Source organism: Lycorma delicatula, chromosome 3 (assembly GCF_047948215.1).
Source record: "Lycorma delicatula isolate Av1 chromosome 3, ASM4794821v1, whole genome shotgun sequence".
Taxonomy (NCBI): Eukaryota; Metazoa; Arthropoda; class Insecta; order Hemiptera; family Fulgoridae; genus Lycorma; species Lycorma delicatula.
Genome location: NC_134457.1, coordinates 145,591,305 through 145,611,048, shown reverse-complemented (window position 1 = coordinate 145,611,048; position 19,744 = coordinate 145,591,305). Strand labels below are relative to the sequence as shown.

At 27.6% G+C, this 19,744-nt stretch overlaps 2 protein-coding genes across 6 annotated transcripts in view; one reads left to right on the top strand and one right to left on the bottom strand.

Annotated features, from left to right (window-relative positions):
• LOC142322085 (uncharacterized) overlaps positions 1-10,606 on the top strand; it is a 360,304-nt gene extending 349,698 nt beyond the window's left edge. For 3 of the 5 annotated variants that reach the window (XM_075360742.1, XM_075360741.1, XM_075360740.1), the window contains exons 17-18: positions 7,225-7,477; positions 10,066-10,606. In XM_075360742.1, coding sequence (XP_075216857.1) covers positions 7,225-7,477; positions 10,066-10,197 — 385 coding nt within the window. In that variant the 3' untranslated portion in view covers positions 10,198-10,606. Of the gene's footprint in view, positions 1-1,386; positions 1,493-7,224; positions 7,478-10,065 lie in introns of those variants that run through there. The other 2 variants (XR_012755771.1, XM_075360743.1) reach the window with 2 other exon arrangements.
• Positions 10,607-12,463: 1,857 nt separating this feature from the next.
• LOC142322084 (oxidized purine nucleoside triphosphate hydrolase-like) lies at positions 12,464-19,595 on the bottom strand. The gene is made up of 3 exons (XM_075360739.1): positions 19,117-19,595; positions 14,188-14,333; positions 12,464-13,490 (listed from the first exon to the last, which is right to left on the bottom strand). The coding sequence occupies exons 1-3, from the start codon at positions 19,266-19,268 to the stop codon at positions 13,315-13,317; spliced, it is 474 nt and encodes a 157-aa protein (XP_075216854.1). The 5' UTR covers positions 19,269-19,595; the 3' UTR covers positions 12,464-13,314.
• Positions 19,596-19,744: the final 149 nt, after the last annotated feature.

Genomic DNA, 19,744 nt, shown 5'->3' with positions numbered 1-19,744 from the left:
TATCTAAATTTGAATGAAATTAATATAGTAGTTTAGGAGTTTTTCAACCCACAAAATTCTATACATAGGTCTACAAATATATAAAGAAACCATAATTTAAGTTAATGGAATGTATTTTAATACTCCTTATACCTCAAAACATAAAGAAAATTCATTTTCACCCTCATAACCAACCATGCGGCCAAAAGTAATACCTTACTTTTCTTTGAAAAGTCAATAATAAATAAACAACACTCACAAAAATAGTATTTCTATCTGAAAGGTAGAAGTAAAACTAAAATAAAACTAACTTTTGAGTTATATATTATTATGTAAAGTGATCCAAGTAAAAGTCAGAAGTCAGCTTAAAAGCTTTCTAAACTTCCCAAAATGGTCACCTCACCCTGATTCCTGCCCCTTATATATAATTGGATAAGTAATTATCTAAAGAAACATTATTCAACTTATGAGAAGCTGAACAACCTAAAGTTGGTTTGTCCCAACAGTAATTGATTATAAAACATGCTAACAAAATATCTAACGACCATGTTTGTAAGATTGAAGCTTCCTCAATGTTCATTTAATTTATTACAAAAAAATGTATCATGTGAATGAAAGGATCTACCCATTTGAGATGATATATGCACTCTTTTCAAACAACGGAGTGATGTAGCTAAAAACAATTTACTTCAATTACCCCTCATCAGAGATTATGCAATATATGGCCATTGTAATGGAATCTAATTGCGAGTTATTTACCAGCTTACCAATTATAATTAATTTGAATCAGATTCCAACATCAACTTTGATTAGAAAGCCACAAGAAATCATTGTGCTACACACCCTCCCCGTTCAATCTACTTTGCTACTTTTACATACATTCTATTTAAAACATCTCAAAAATGTTATTTATAAGAAGTGTAGTAAGATAATTCAATGTTTAATACTGTCACAATTGAAGGTTCTAAATATAAACTGAAGTTGATTAGAGTGTATTTGTGAGAATGCGAGTTTAGATCTTGGTTGTAACTTCATGCAAGAAAAATATTCATTAACAGGTTGACAAATGTTAGGGTCATGTCCTGTTCAAAAAATTAAAATTTGGATAAGTTATTAATAAAATAAATATGTTTAATAACAGTCTCTTGTATAATTATGCCATAAAGCAGTAATTCTTACATTTAAGCATTAAAATTAATTCCTTTTTGTATAGTTCATTACTTCAGTTATTATGCATGTAAATGTAACTAATGCTTTAAAAGTACGGTAGTAATAAAACAGCTTTTTTAAAAATAATAAACTGACATTTTGTTGGCTTTACAGAATAGCCGTAATGTAGTTTATGGTAGTTTGTTAAAATTGGGAATTTGTTAACATATATGGTGTTTGTGATGATTCTAACAACAGGTATTAGAAAAAAAGAAAGTAGTATTTGCTGTGGTGATATGCTTCTTAATAATCTAGTCCTCAACAATGGTGCACAACTTCAGACTGAAGGGCAACACAAAGAAAGGTTTGTATAATTAGTCATTAATAATTAAAATATAATTTATATCCAAAGCATTTGTGTACAATTTGTTATCTTGAGCAAGTATTTATATCAAAGTGGGTTCAACAAGACAAAATTTCTCCATCTTTTGCCAAATTTAAAGAATTGAGAAATACTTTTTTGTAAAATCATGAATTCGCAAATACTTGATTACACATGAGAATAAAGAAGCTTTTTTAAGAATTTTTATCACCATACTTTTTTTAATAGAATGAAACATTTAAAAATCAATATCATATTTTTACCTTCATGTGCTATGAATTATGTAAAGTGTACCTGTATTATCCTGTTCCATTTATAAAAAGTTTAATTTAACAACTCACAATAAAAATAAAAAAACAAAGGTAATGAAGCATGACAGGAAGGAAGGTATTAAATATAAAGATAGCTGAGCATAATATACCAAAAGTTATAGAATTTTGCTAATTAGGGACTTATTCCCTAATGACTGAATAAAGTAAGGAAGAGATCAAAAGTAGACTGACACAAATATAAAATCTTTTTGAAGAAAATAAATCTGCTAATATCTAATATACAAGTAGATTGAAGGATTAAAATAATTCTCCCAAAAATACTGTATGGCAGTAGTAAAACATAGGAAAAGGAAAATATAGATGCCTTTAAATTTTAGTTAAAAAGAGGATGTTGAAAAATAGTAGGATTGATAAAATATGAAATAAAAGGATCTTAAGACATAAGAAATGAGAGCAGTGTGTGCCAGGATATCTTAAAGAAATAAACCAGCTTACATTTGGTAACAGATGGATTGGTTGAAATGAATCAAAAAAGAGCCCACATGACATCAACTATTTCATTTGGAATTGGATGATATTGGTTTTTTGTACAAATATTGGTATACAAAAATCATATGGTGTAAAGTCACATGTTAGTATAACTATTATAATCCTAATGCTATGCAAAACATGCTTGAGAAGCAAGAATTGTCATATTGAATGCTGCAAAATGACATTCAACAAAATGGTGACCACATCCAGCAACTAATTTGAATGTCCAATTACATTAGTACCTTTAAACATAATGTGTATTTTGGTAATAAAGATGTCAGACATAAAAAACAGGGTTTTTTAACAAAATTTATTGATTTTCACCCCAGATTTTTCAAGACTACTGCAGATACAGTTCTGGGACCTATTTCAATTGATTTATCAGGCCAAAAACCATAAGAAACCATTAATTCTGTCCCTTAATTAACGTTCTAAAAATTTCAGTATGACTTCATTTCCCTAGGATAGCTGAGATCCAAGCCAAATGTTTCACTAGCCTTAACTTTCAAACAAAGCATTTTACGCTTTATGTTTATATGAACTTTTCCCATTATTTTCACAAGTAGAATAGGTTATGAAAGACCCGGGAGAACTTCATGATATGTCTGTATATAGTTGATTTTCTATAATACTATTATGCTTTTATGGCCAACATGGGACCACTTAAGTCAATTTTAGTTGGATCTTTTCTGAGAAAAGCGTGTTATTTTACTCTTCCGAGCTGCTCAGTATTTCTTCATCCGTTCAGATCTTGCTTTCTTTTCTTCATCCGTAAACACCCTCTTCGTTGTATTTTGTTGTTTGTCTAAATCTAAGGCTTTTGTCTTTTAGCTTTGTAATTTTTATTTTATGATTGTTTACCGTAATGTGCTCTATTACCAGAGGATCTATGGCCATTAGTTCAGTTTTTTCAAAAGAGATACGAAGCCCTATCTTTTGTGCTAGGTTTTGAAAGCTCATGATTTTTATGTTTTGGCTTCTTGAATATTTTGCTAAAAGAGCGAGGTCATCTGCAAATCCTAGGCAATTTAGTGTGATGGAGTTTTTCTTAGTACCCATTTTTATATTCACAAATTCGAGGGCGCAGTTAAAGAGGAGTGGTGAGAGGCCGTCTCCTTGCCTCAATCCAGTTTTTATGTAGAAGGGTTGAGAGAGTTCACCTCTGAATTTCACTCTGGACTGGGTATTGGTTAAAGTTAATTTTATCATGTTTACGAGTTTAGGGTGAAGGCCCAGGTTTCTCAGAATATTCAGCATGTATGGTCGGTGTATACAATCATAGGCCCTTTTAAAGTCGACGAAGGTGATTATTAGTTGTTTTTTCAGTCTTTTATATAAGTCCATCATAAGTTTTAGGGATATTATTTGCTCCGGGCAACCTCTCCATGTCCTAAATCCCCTATTTTTTTTATTTTCTATTATACATACATTAATTTATTGAAATTAATGTTTTTAGTTTTCAAATTATTCCTCTGTACTGTTAAATTATTTATTTATAAATAAAAAATTAATCGAATAATTCATTTTCATTAGCTTAAAATAGTAATCTTTTGAATTTGCACTAGATGCTTAAGTTCATTTTTGTTTATGTAGAATGTTATGAATATTTTCTGTTCTCTTTAAAACAGAATTTAAAAGTAATTTTTAAAAGATGTACTACTAGAATGAGAAGTATTCTTAATTGCTTAATATACTAACAAAAGCATGCATTACTTACTCATCAAAATTTAAAAACTCATTTGATGCTCAGGGTGGGGATGGATTGCTGGATGGGAGAAGGATAACAAACACAAATGCATGTGTATAAGTGCGCTGTACAATGAACATGTTCATTTACATTTACTATCTATAGATATTTCTGTTTTTTAAGTCCAATTTTTTTATTGCATTTTATTTATTATTTTTAGATTATATTACTTTCATTTATTCATTTTATGTAAAAATAACTTGTTTTTTAAATTTATCAGCTTTATCTATTCATATCTCCTATACTGTTACAGAGATTCATTGTCACTCACTACTTTCACTATCTTTATTAGCTAATGTAAACTTTTCAGTTTACATGTTGGCAACTTTGCTCTTAATCATTTTTTGAAGTTCTCAGCAGTCACTAATATCAGCTTTGATATTTTAAAAAAGGTTTTTTGTAGTCATTAACAGAATATCAAACCAACCTCAACTTTTTATGTGTTGAGTGAATGTGACTCATCTGAAAAATTGGTCTTCCTTTCTGTCTGTAAATTTTTGTTAAATAATTTACTCATCTGAAAAATTGTTTTTCTACTAAAGTATTATTTTCCAGCTTCTTCCATCAAAATGCCAAACTACTCACAGAATTTTCTATAGTTTCATGTGTGCAAATTATCTGCATATCTGGGTATTCTGTTTTTAAAACCATTAATAACTTCATCAATGTCAGCAATCTTTTATGCCACAAAAGTATATTGTATACAATATTTCTTAATGGCCAACTTCAAAAGTTATCATTAACTTTATTTTTTTTTTAAATTCTCCAAGCATACTGAAATTCTTATTTTCTCCTAATTATCTGATTTTGTTAAATTTTTTATGCCATATGGGCAAGCATGTCATAAAGGTCAGCTAAAAGAGGCTGAATTTCTGAACATAAGATATCTTGATTTTCTTCAGTTATTTTGTTGTAAATGTTCATTATTATATATTTTCTTTGATTTTTAAACCACTTCTCATACTAATCTATGATCATATCTTGGCTCAAGTAATGAGAAGGTAAGCATGAATGAGAAGTTAGTATTAGAAAAAAACCTGTTTGTGATGAATGTAGAAAAATACTGTTTAAAAAACACAGAAATGAACACAAAATTAAGAGATGGGTTTGATGTGACTGGCTTCTTGCTACGTACGAGTCCTATCATAGTGTACTATCCTCTCCACTGTACTAAAGCAGTGCTAACGCTACTTCAGATACCCTACATAGAAATACTGTGCACCTATGTGTTGTGCTTTCTAAACTTTGACAATTCTGTTATATTCAATTATACGAAAGATAGGATTTTAATTTTATGTACTAACAATGTGTTTAAATAAATAATTCTCCATTAAAAGTTAATAGAAATATTGAAAGCATAATTTTAAGTAAGAATTGAGTACATCAATTTAACAAAGAAATTATATTTTTTACATTACTTTCAATAATTGAATCTGGAGGGTTACTTTTTTACCATCTCTCAACTATCAATTGAAAAGTAGCCAAAACTCTTTTAATTCCTTGCAAAAGACTCAATGTACTCTGACCTCAATCCAACTGCAATAATTACAATCAAATGATTTTTATAACTTTAAAAGCCTAAACAAAATAAATATCAAAATCGGGTACTGGACTAATTTCATTCACTATTAAATATTTATCTTCCCAATGTAAAATATTTTTATGTTCCTGAAAATCCATATGTACATAGAATAAATAATTAAACAAACTATCCATTCTATTTTAATATCAATAACTCACTAATTTAATATAATTAATGTGAGTTAATATAATTAACAAACTAGTTAATTGAAACAAGGCACATTTTTAATTTAAAAATAGTTATTAAAAAATAATAATATTACTTCTGAGTCACTTCAACATTTTATCAAATACCCAAAGTGTACACTGAAATGTGATTTTTCTTATTTTTTTTTTACTTTAAATATTATTACTTCATTAATAATAAGTAAGTTATAATCAAAAATAAAGAATGGTCATTAGTCTCAATTCTCAAATGTTTTAGACTTTATTTATCACTATATTTATTAATATCTTTTACATACATAAATACACTGAATTCATAAATAAAATATTGTGATTGATCTTATATTACTTGTTTAAAATTTAGATGGCGTAGCTGGTAGTCATAATGGTATATATAAATATATATCATTTTCACTAGTAACATAAATTTTTAGCTTAATTAACTGTTAAATTTGATGTTACCATTAAAATATGAAGGTAAAAAAATACTGTGACTGATTAATTGCTTCTTCATTTAATGTCTCATTTTATATTAATTTAACTGATTAATGTGCTAAATTACTTCCTTTTAACAGCCTATGCAGTTATATTATTTCAATCAAAATTGCATTGACAATTAGATAAAAAATCATATAATTGCCAAACCTTGCTGAAAAGAATAACAATCTTAAAAACTATAAAAAGTGCTACTGGTGAGATGATTACATTTAACTAAATGAATATAATTATGTTAATGCGCTGATGCATCCCACATATAACGTGTGAAATATATTACCTCAGAAAGTATTGTCTATACAATACCATTTATTTCTTTCTTAATATTGTCATTTTAATTACAGTTTGTGATTATTCTTGCAATTTTGTTCTGGTCTGCAGTAATTATTATTTTCTAATGTATATTCAATAATTTAATTTTTACTCTACTGAAAAATAATTTGTAGAGAAACCATGATGCTACTTCCTGTTTCAGTAGTAATACTTTTTTTTGGAAACATCTTAATAAATTACTGTAGTTATATATAAAGTTTTAAACATAAGATCATGCTGTGTGAATACTGTATCAAATATAATGTGTTTACATTTATGTAATTTTAGAAATCCCTTTACAACAATCCTGTTTTATTACAATTCTTATTAGTATTCGATTATTAATAGCATTACAAAATTAATGAAAGAAATTAACATTACAATCAGTTTTAAGCTGTGCTGATAATTAAAAATCTTATTAAATATTAAAAGGATTTACATCTTATGAATTTCTTGAATGAATCATTATAAAATAAATTGTTATTGTATTATTCTAAACATTTTTATTCTAAAATCGGCCCTCTAAACATTTTTAACAAATCACAAATATTAATAAATAGTAATATTTTATAAACAAAGTATTATTTATAATACAATTCTTTCTATTCCAGGTCGAACAGTCCACCACGACGACATAAAATAAGTGATGCAAGCGACAACAGTTATGATGCTGGAGAAATCCGAATAACCCAAGTTAACGTCATTGAAAGAGTAACAAAAAGTTTAGAAAACTGTTTTAAAAATGATGATGATGATTATGATTTGGATATGTCACCGATTCTTCCAGTTAAGAAAATAAACAACCATAATGAATTAATGGCTCCTGATAAAGCCGATAGTGTAATTCCTCATGATAAGTACAAGGTAAAATTAAAGATAAGAATTTTTTTGTTTTGGTTATATTAGGAAGCGCAAGTTTTTCAAAACTGTCAATAAGTAATACTAATAACTAAACTAATTTGTTTTTTTATTTTTTTATATAATTTATTTGTCAAAATGTAAAATAAAAATTACTAAAGATTTCTTTTTAATGAAGGAATATAAAATAAGTAAAAGCATACCCTTAAATTTCACTGAAAAGAAATTTCAGTGAAACTGTAGTCTCAATTTTATTCTTTTAACAAATTTCCATAAAATTCTATTTTAATTAATCATTAAGAGTAAATGTAATTTTTTACTTAAAGAAACACAGCTATTAATTCTAGTGTTAAGCCAATGGCTCTTAAACTTGAACCTCCTTCCCAGCCACGTGGGATATACTAAACCACTCCTTAGTATGAAGTAAAAATACTATATAATATCTTTATTTGTATTACTATATAAATATTATTTTGAATATGGAAAATTTTACTTATTGAGATAACAAGCCCCATCATTCTACATTAGTGGTACTGCTGCTGCATGTCTTAAGTTTATACACACACATAAAGAGCCTGAGGTTGTGCTTCTTGTAAATCAACCATTAAGAAAAAATTCCCCAGACAATTCCTGCTACCAAACCATACAAATAATAAGAATGGAGTATCCAATAAAAACCCTCATTCCCCTAGGCTAGCCAAAACACTCTGAGAAAAGATCAAGGATAAGCAAAACAATTGGAAAATGTAAAAGGAATGGTCTACTCAATGAAGTGAGTATCATGAAACAAGACATAATCCTATCCAAAGGAGTGTTCAACCTATTCTGGATGCATCCCTCATGAGATCAAGGGATGTACTTTCACAGATTTTTGTTTTCACAAGAGCTGCATATTACTGACAAATTTTATTAAAATTATACATTATTATTAGCAACATATATTGTTACTAATAATAATCAAACTGCTAGGCACATCTGCACACTGCTGTGCATTTCCCTTCATAAGCTGTCCTAGGACAGCTTATGAAGAGAATCCTGAAGATTTCCTGATGGCAACTTCAGAATCAGTAGCATATATTAGTTTATTAAATCTTTTTTTGAATTTGACTGTAATTGGTGTTTTGTTTTGGTGCCATACACTAAATAAATAAATAAAATAAGTAACATATATTAAGATTCAGCAACTTTCCGTAGAACTTAAATATGAATTAACAAATTACTTTATCTCCAAATGCAAAGAGCTATCTGACTCAAAATTATTCTCAAAATTAGAAACCTCACCATCAATAAGCAGTCGAGTGAGGACCAATTCTAGTCAGGTTTTCACTGCAGGATAAATTGTGCGCATAATTTTACATATTAAATTTCATCTATAATAAATAAAAACAATCTGATCTGGGAATTATGGTAAATTCCATTCTGTACAATCTGAAAACCTTAAAATTGGTTAAAAAGTTTATTACAACCTGAGGTTCATAACATCTGTAATGTAATATCTCAGGAAAAAGTATCCTGAAAAGTGGATGTCAAAGAACACAAAATGTTAATATGCTTAATTTAAAGTTACTTTTTTGTTTTTAGTGCATTTAATAAGTTTATTTCATTTTACATTTTTAGTTTTATTTAAAATTTGGATTGCCAACAAAAAACAATATGTCTGAAAAACATGCTTACAAGAAACACAGACAATAAATTTGTTCAGTAAGAAATAAACCTGATTGATGAAAATAAAAAAAGGAATGTAGACAATATAAGGTGATACAATATACAGAGTGTGATCTAAGATCCTCTGTAAAGCAGGAATATATATATATATTTTTTAAATTTTATTAAAATATTAAAAGTTATACAGAAAATGATTTTAAGAGATTAATACTAAGCGAGTTAATTGTTCTTTGGTATGCATTGGAATATGTATTATTTTTTTAACCAAAGTTTTCCTACTAATTTTCTTGAATTCTCTTGTGAAAAGTTATTTAAAAGATAACATTGGGATCTATACTTCAATCCAATATTAACCAATGATAACAAAGAATGAAAAATATATTCAGATAATACATGGAATAAAATGCAAAACTTGAACATCCTAATTTGAAAATTGCTTAAAAATTTTATTACTTTACAAGAAAACACTAAATCTCCATCTAACAAAAAGACAAATTTAAAAATCATAATTAAATAGAAATTATTTGCAATCACAAACATTTGCAATGTTTTTATCTGTTTCTATATATCTGATAGTTTAATATTAATGCCAAGACAAACATTTACTTGTCTGCTATGCATTTGTTCTGGTATTTCCACATTGTAAACAGGCACAGGAATCTTTTAAGCCCTCTGCCAAATATTCATGAACACCTCCCATATAAATAGAGTTAGTTTCATACTTTAATAAAAATAGTATTTTTATTTATATTTTTACATTATCTATCTGATTGAATTGCCATTTGTTATTTTCGTTTACATTTAGTTTCTATAAATTTTTTGCAGTGGTATAAACAGATTTATAAATTTGATATGTAATGTTACATAAATGCAAAAGCCTTTAGCTTAAATTATACATTTTAGAGTATTTTTACATCTTTATTTAACAGGAAGAATTATCTTCTTCGATGGGAAGTCGTCTTAATGTTGGCTCCATTCAACCATTTGTTCGTGGGAAATCGTATCGCCCAATTGTGTTCAACCCTTCTGCTAATAAAGTTGCTCAAATTGCTAGCTCATAGTAAATAAAATAGTTATAATTTTGTAATTTCTTGTAAATATTTTATGAAGTTATATTTTATATATATAAATGTATGTGTACAGTATTATACTCTATAACAAAATATTATTTGAAAAAATATAAATATGTAATGAATTTATTTTGTATACTTACATTCATATTTTATACCAGTTATTAAAATATATGCTAAAAAAATGTTACTGTTACTTAATAAAATCTTTATGTGCGATTATAATAATGTAATCAGAGAATACAAGGAACTAAGTGCATGAGTATGTAAGTCTGAGGTCTCTGGTTTAATTTTTTTTTTTTTTTGACTGTTAAAAATGTGTAACTATATATGATGTACAATAACAACCTGTAATTTTATACAGACATATGTTTATATTTACTAATAATAAAAATCAAAATCTTAACTTGGAATATTTATTCAACCCTACTGCAAAATGAAATACAGCAGAAAACACGGTTTATTAAAACTTTTTAACATCACACAACACTTTATAAAAATACTTTTATGACAATATAAAACAAATATCAATTCGAGCAAACAAAAAATACTTCAGTGATAAAATCTTTTTGAAACTATAATCTATTTAAATATTTGCAAGAGCTGAAAAAGTTAACCATAACTGTTATTGTTATAGTTTGCTACATTTGTAAGAGCTAAAAATTTAACTACCCAAAGTTACACTTATATCTTTTTTTATTAAAACAAATCAATAAAAATGTATATTAATTATCATCATCATCTGACTAGTGCCACACTTCTGTTGTATACTTAATCTTTTAATAATTTATTTTCCTGTGTTTTACTTGATCACTTATATAGTTATCTTATTGCCTTCTTCTTGTTTCTTTTTATGCACGAATAAAATATGAATATATGTCCTGCAATTTCCATTACATATATTTTCAAGGCATAAATCTCTTTCAAAATCACTTATAAGAGCCATCAGACAATCAAATTATTTTTTCAGCCATCAAAAGTTAAGTACATCAAATTTTTAATGCTTTTCAGACTGACAGTTTCTCTTTATTTCACTGAAATCATTAAAAAAATAAAATAATTTCATGTAAAAAAAGAAAACAAATATATATATGTTTTCTTTTTTCCCAATAAACTATCTTGTACATTGATATATGAAATTATTTTATTTTTTTTTATAAAATAACTTTTTAAATTTTATGATTTTTTTTAATACTACTGTACTAACACTAAAAGGTCAATGAGTGATAGGTAATGATTTTAGTGAAATAAAAAGAAACTATCTGTCTGAAAAGTATTAAAAATCTGATTTACTTAAACTGTATTTGTTATATTAATTATTAGTTATAGTTTACTATCATCATCAGTATTATAGCACTGTTTAGAGTTCATAATTGTATACATTATGAACATAAAATACAGTAAAATTGTTCATGCAACGTTACCATAACACAAGTTTTCTATCATGGCAACTTTGAATGCTTATAACTTGATAACAAAAGCACTAACAGAAAAACAAGTTTCACCAGTTTTTCTAATAAAATTTTAAATCGAAATTATGTCATATGCCTATGAAACTATTTAAACAAATTAAGTTTGATTCCATATGGTGAATCCAACCCACTATAATAAAGTTTTTTAACTGTAAAACCCAATTTCCTCTGCCTCCAAATACCCCTCAGGTATGCAGTATAATAAAGCTGTTTCTGTACTTAAATACCACCCCCTATGTAAAGTCAGTTTATTTAATTGTTTATAAACTTTGTTTAAAGTTAATGGATACCTAAATGTCTATAGTAAGTCATAAAAAATAAACTGAAAGAGAAAATAAGAATTTTTAACACAACAAATATGTACATGAATAACTGCTACATCAGGAAATGCTAGAAAAAAGTTGATTATTTAAGAAAAGGATAACTGTCATTGAAACAATTCAGATTAAGGCAAGTTACATGTTAACAATTAGATGATAGTAAAAAATCTCCACATATTTTTATGCAACTTTGTTGAGTTAGGGGCCAAAAAAGTAGAACCCCATGTTAGTTTAATGATTATACCAGTAAAATTAATACATAAAATTTCTCTGTGCAAGTTACTAAAATCATCCATAATCAAGAATCTACAAATAGAAAATGTATTACAAAAGCACACACAATGTCTTAACATTACCTGCTGATGTTCTGTGTAATTGCTGCATCATGTAAGTTAGGCACTAAAAATCCCTTCAATTTCTTAATTAAGAATTAGTTTATTCAATCTCAAAGAAAAACAATCAAGTAAAAACATTTTTTTTATTTATTAATCTGTAACACATACTAATAATAAATCTATTATTAATAAATTACATTTTAGAAAATTGTTACAGAATACTTAGTGTCTAAGTAATTTACAAAAATAATTTCAAAATATTAAAAATAAAAAAAAATCTAAAAAATAATTAAGAATTTATATTAGATTCTGAAATACCAACCAAATCACATAATAAGGAACTTTATAATTAGTCCAGTCAATGGAGGGAAAAAGGTCGATTCATGAAGAAAATTAGTACATGGGGTTGTAGATTAGGGTAAGTATAACTTACTATTATAACTGTATATATGTATAACTATTTATATGTGACTGGACAAACCTTTTGCTAACTGGACAAGATGGTGCTGTTCAAAAGTGGTGAAAAACCGTTGTAACCACACACTGAATTCCAAATTCCAGGAGCTAACTTTTAAAACAATAAAAAAGTTATTTTTGAAATAAATATTGGCTTTGCAAAATCAGCCATTTTGAACGGTTTTCCATCTTTTTTGCAGTAACTACTAAACAAAAATCAACATTTAAGGGCTTAAATTAAACATACTGGAAATTCCCACAACTTTTACTTGGAACTTTTTCACTTAGGAAGTTTATCTTGGTCTACAAAATTGAAAAACCGATTTCACCATCTTTGAACGGCCACCATTTTGTCCAGTTAGCAAAACTTTTATCCAGTCGCATATAAATAAATTATACTTACTCTAATCTACAACCCCATGTACTTCCCTAAATACTACAAATTTTTTGGCCAAAAAAATCCCTATTGACTGGACTAAATATAAATCTACAAAATCAGATAAATTACATTTTTTTAAATAATTTTCAGGGAACTTCATTAACAAAATCTATATTGTAATTAAGAATTGTATCATGATCCTCAAAAAGAAAAAATGCTTTTATTTTTTTCTCAAGCAATATTGAAGGAAGCCAATGCTTATCATCTGCCCACATTGAATTAAAAGGTATATCTCTCTCTGAAAACCACTGTGGCTGCATTTCTGAAAAAAGTAAATTAAAAAAATTAAATTAGAAAATTGTTTGACAAACTCAAGCTGAATTCTCAGCTCGAATTCAGGTGAAAACAATCCCTGAAAAAAACAAACATTATTTAACATTTTTCCCATAAAAAAGGAAGTGCAAGATTTAAATTATAAGAAAAACTGATGTAATAAGATTAATCCACTTATGACAGCACCTCAACCTTTTATCTGACAGAGTCAGGTTTGAAATCGTGGATAGACTTGGCATTATATTATAAGTTATAAAAATACATTTCATATTCTCATGTACAACCTTCAAGCTTATTAGGCGAATTAATTTCTTAATCAAAAAAAATTTACACTAATTTATGTTCATATAAATAATAATTCCACTTACATTTCAAATGAAAACAATTACCATTAGGGATTCAATATACGGCAAAATCAATAATACTAAAATACAACCAGACTTGAGAAAACAGCCAAATGCAAGGCATTGACAAACACATAAAATACACAAATGAGTACATTTAGTGTATTAAAGATTGTTTTTGTTAAAAAATTTTATATTTTAAATAATTCTCATTGATAACCACCAAGGGCTAAAACATAGCAAGTATCAAGATTCCACAATATTCATAAATATACTGAAATCACCAAGTCAAATAATGTTTTATGAATAAAAATTTGGTGGTATTATATAGAATCAACTCACCTTCAGATTCTACAACACTCCCACTGAATTGATCTGTCATAAAAACATGAACATTAAGTATAACAGGATCACCTTTGAATTCAAAATCAATGACACCAACTTTGTCCAATTTTTCAACTGTGAGGCCACATTCCTCCTTCACTTCTCTAAAAAAAAAAAGTTTACTAAAACTGAGGAATACGTAAAGATTAATCTGAGAATCAGAACAAAAAGTTTAAACGTCTAAACTTTAAACGTTCAATTTATCACTGCACTTATCACTACACATATTATATATACATATAATATTTAATTTTTTGTTTATATCAGTGTGGGGAGCCATCTCCTGAATTCTTGAAACTTTTTATAAACACTATATATATATATATATATATATATATATATATATATATATATATATATCAACATATGTTTATATCAACATATGTCTGGAAACGCTTAGTTTACTGTCTATCAGCCATTTTGTATTTTTAGCATAAAAATTTATATCTCAGAAATGGTTAATTATACCAAACTAAAATTCTTTATACTGTATACTGATAGGGTAACCTAAGTGTTTACTTATATGAAAATAATGAACCTGATCTCTCAGTCCATCTCAAAATAGCCCCATATAAAATTTTAAATTGTTAGTATCTTTGCAACCTCTGGTTTATTTAAATGTTATATAACATTTGTAATACCATTTTATGACAAAGCAAATCACAACTTATTAATTCAAATCCATTCAAAAATAACAAAGTTTGGTAGAAATTCTTTAAGTCATTATAGATTAAGACCAATTTTCATTTCCTGTGGAATAATCTTAAATAACTTGACATCATCTCAACTGGAATAATTTTGTTAATGTTGTCATGTAATAAATTATAAAATTAAAAATATAACAATAAAATATTATTGAAATCATGAAAATATTATAATAAATAATGTTAATATTGAAAAATAGTTTGCATTAAAACAAATTTTGTACTTAACATGTCATTGTTGTAAATGTAAATAAAAACTAATCCCACTTTGTCTTTTGCTATTGACCAAGTTAGTGTACATTGATCGGTATTGTGCAAGTTAATTAATTATTTTTTCATTATCTTATTCAGTACGGCAGATAACAGGCAATGCAAGTCATATTTATACTAACTTAGAAATTGCCAACATGCATTTACGCTCTCACACATTGCAAAACCCTTGAGGTGAGACAGCTGTATCAGGAACACTTTCCCAACCAATTGTTACCTTCTCACACAATGTTTCATCTATTCATAGGCGACTCAGAGACACAGGAAGCTTAAAACCTGAAAAACATGGTAAATCAGGATGACCATGTTCAATTTGTACACCTGAATACAAGCAGTGTTAGATGAGATATCTAATAATCCTGAGAAAAGTACTATTGAGCTGGCCTAGGAGATCAATATTAGTAATGCAACACTGGAAGATTTTGCATGAGCAGCAACTCCATGCCTATCAGTATCAGCAAGTACAAGCCATTTTACATTGAGATTGTAGTCAGTGTTCAGCTATGCTAATGGCTTATCTGAAAATGTACTAATCTGAATTTTTTTAATGATATTACAAATATCTGAAAATGGTCAAATGGCCAAATTTACAAGATCGGCCATTCTTAACACCCACAACATGCACATGGGTCAACTGAAAACCCTCATGCCATTTCAGAGAACCGTCATCAATATCAGCTTTCTATAAACTGTATTGTATGGGTGTAAACAGTATTCTGGGTGACCACTTATTTGTCTGTTTAAAAAAAAACTTATTTGTCTGAAAAGCTTAATGGTGAAAGATATTTACATTTCTTGACAGCTGATCTTCCACTTTTACTCAAAAGATTTGCTACTAACCACATGTAACAAAATGTGGTTCAAGCTATACGAGGCTGCGGCTCATTACAGATTACAAGTTCAAATCCCCTTAATGAAGGTGATTCACCTTCAAATGCTGATGACATGACATAAAATGCAATGTTGGCCAGCTGATTTCTTGTTACCAATTTACACAATCATAATTTCTCAATTTTCAATTCCAGTGAATTCAAGAAATATCCATAAACTCCATTGTCTGAAAAACATTAGAACTGGTTTTTCATTTTATTTTTATCTTCAATACAAAAATACAATAAATTATTTAAAAAATTATTATTTCAAAGTTGGCGATAGAATAACATGCTGATCAACAATGTGCAATACTATAATAGTGTTTAAATAATTTTGTAGGGTACATTAACATTAAGTGTATCAGATACTGTGAGTTGTGCTGACGTTAGCAAAGATTTTTTTGTGAATTTAGTTTGAACATCATCCGTTTCCCATTGAAGTAATGCAGTACTTATTTACAAGGGAAGAATACGTTGTTGAAATGGTATTAATTTTTGGTTTGTGTAATAGTAAAACTACAGTTGCTGTAATAGAATATGATACAAGTTTCTCGAATCGCAGGATTACAGATCCCAAAACAATTAGCACAACTTTTCCCAACGTTCATGAAATAGATTCACTGCCTAGTATTCATACCAGCTACAATGTTGGAAATGGCAGGCTCATTTTTTAACATTTATTATAAACTGGTACATATAATGCACTTTGGTCAAGTGTACTGCTTCTAAATAATATTCAAATTGTTCCAACTTCTTTTTTGTTTTATACAACAAATTTTACACAATCCTGTTCAAAATTAAATTCTCTATAAGTTGTTTAAAGGTTTTATGTGTTTATTACCCTTTTAACAAAAGTTATTGTACGTCAAACATAAAAAAAAAAGGTTTTTCACTCCAATTTATTGGTTTTCACCCCAGATTTTTCAGATTACTGCAGATACCATTCTGGGACCTATTTTATTCAATTTTTTAGGACAAAAACATCTGAAATCACTAATTTTGTTTCTAAATTAACATCCTACAAATTTCAGTTCAAAATAATTTCATTAGGGTAACTGAATATTTAGTAATAATTTAAATTTTTATAATAATTTCAGTACTATTGTGTTAATGGGGGGGCACTTGATTAGTGCTGTTTTCTGAGGCTATTTTGTGAGTTAATTATTGTATTTACTTTAAATATCACTTTTTAATAGGTTATATACAAGTTGTACGTTTACCATCAATTAGACGAGATTAGCAAACATAAAAAAGTTTATGTTTGATTAGGTATGTTGATATATGAATGATTCCTCAGTACACATAATCTAACCAAACATAACCTACGCATGCCAACCTAGTCTAATTAACATTAAATATAAAAATTATATACAACTTATTATTATCAAAAGTAAACTAAATACAATAATTAAATTTACCTAAAACATGCAAATTGAGTGACCCCATTACTCAATAATACCAATTAAGTAATCAAAATCCTAAGATCGGAATTCAATATCATTAAATTACAACAACTGGGGTTCATTGTTTGATATTTAGATTGTTAAAGATTAAAGAAATGTTACATACAAATTAAATGATATTTATGCAATGCAAGTAAACAATATTTATAATGAAATAATTATCAGCAATAATGGTACTAAATTTTAAATATCTCTTGGAATACATCATAAAAAAGGATGGAGTGCTGTAGACAGAACACTGCCTTTACTTAGTAATGGTTAATGATCACAGTTATTGATGTTATGTATTATATACTAAAGAGCAGACAATTATGATAGCCTTTATTAAATCATGGAGAAAAAATTATGAAAGTAGAACTATAGCTCGTGTAACACTGACAGCGGTGTATAAATGTAAACACAAATTATTGGACTTAAGGCTAGTCTGACCTAGCATCTCACCAATGGTTGTATACAAAGATCATAAGCAAAGTGTATATAGTTTAAATAAAGTATACAGAATCAAGTTCCTTATTTCTACCATACAGCAATCGAACAAATCTATGTGACAAAAGAAGCCTTCCAGAACTTTAAAAATTTGTAAATCAAGTGTTAAAAATAATTTTTGTACAACTGTAAACTTTAGAACAAAAAAGCTGAAAAATTACTACACTGGTAGTTTTCAAAGTTTTACAGAAGTTATTTCACAGTACAGAGGCTTCAGTTTTTTTACCTATAAAAATCTTTAAAATGGCAAAACCAAGAAAAGGATAGCAAACTACTTTCCTTGGAAGAGGGACAGAGCTCTATATGTAGTTTCAAAAACGATTTACAAAACTTCATTTCAGAAAACTATACAAACTTTAACATTATTAAACCTAAAGAAAACAACTTTACAACAAAATTATTTATATATGAACAATTTATTTTTATTAATGTGGAAATTAATCAACATAATGAACTGGAGTAGAGCTCATAAAATAAAAAAACAATCTTATAACTCAGTTGCAGAACTTAGGTTTAGATCATTTCTAGATATTTTAATCTGCTTTTAAAACATTAGATGAAACTATATCTAGGATAGTGTTAGGATGTTACAAGCTGGCCATAGAATGGTCCAATGTAATAGCATCAGATTATAAATATACATCATAACAGTATGGGAATTTTTATTCTAACGGTATGGTTTTTAAACATAACAAATAAAAAACCTTTGATTATTGGTAAATCTACACTCAAATCCAAATCAACTAATGTACAAATATTAAAATAGTAATAAAACAGTTCATTAACATTATGAATAGAAAATAATTACATGGTATAATAAGTATGCAAAAATTACTATTAATACATTAAATGTTGCGTTAGTTGTGTTTTAAATAGCTGTAATAACGTGCACATTGCTATTTACAATAAATACCAGATGGTAAATCCACTTCAATTATGTAACTGGAGAATAATTTTTGCATATTTCGTTAACATGATTCTGTAACTACTCACTTGCTGAACATAAACAAATTTTTGTAGATTTCACACACGTGCTATGCCTATAATACATTATCAAAGAAACCACAATTTCTGGGAAAAAAAATCACCCACCTCTTAGCCGCCTCTTCTAACGTCTCACCTTCTTCTAATTTCCCTCCAAAACCATTCCATTTTCCTTTACCAAATCCCCGTTTTTTATATCCAAGTAAAATGTCTCTACCATTTCTAATAAATACTAATGTTAAAACTTTCCTCTGATGCATAGTTGTTTTCACTTTAATAATCAAATGTTTCAATAATACACGTTTCACCGAAACAAATATGTTACCTTGCTAACTCATAAAGCAATTATAAATGACCTTACTTTTGAGTAAATAGCATTTCACGTATTTACATTCCCAACATTCCGTCTTTGACAAAACAAGATACCGGTCGTATTTATCCAATTATTTTGGCGGTTTTTATTTTAAGCCAAAAGTATCGTACGTGTTAATAAAAGTATTACATAATAAATCATAACAAAAATTTGCATTTTAAATTACACGTTTAAAAAGGCTGTATTGCTACTTTTTTTAAAATGAATTCCATGCTAATGAAAAGCTGAACGTGAAAATTACAAATGACTATGAAATCGAACACATTACAATATAATAAAAGTATAACCACAGTACCTGCTCCTGTGGTAGTAACGAAAAAAGTGGGGAAAATTCATCTAATTGTAACAGAAAACATGCTCTAA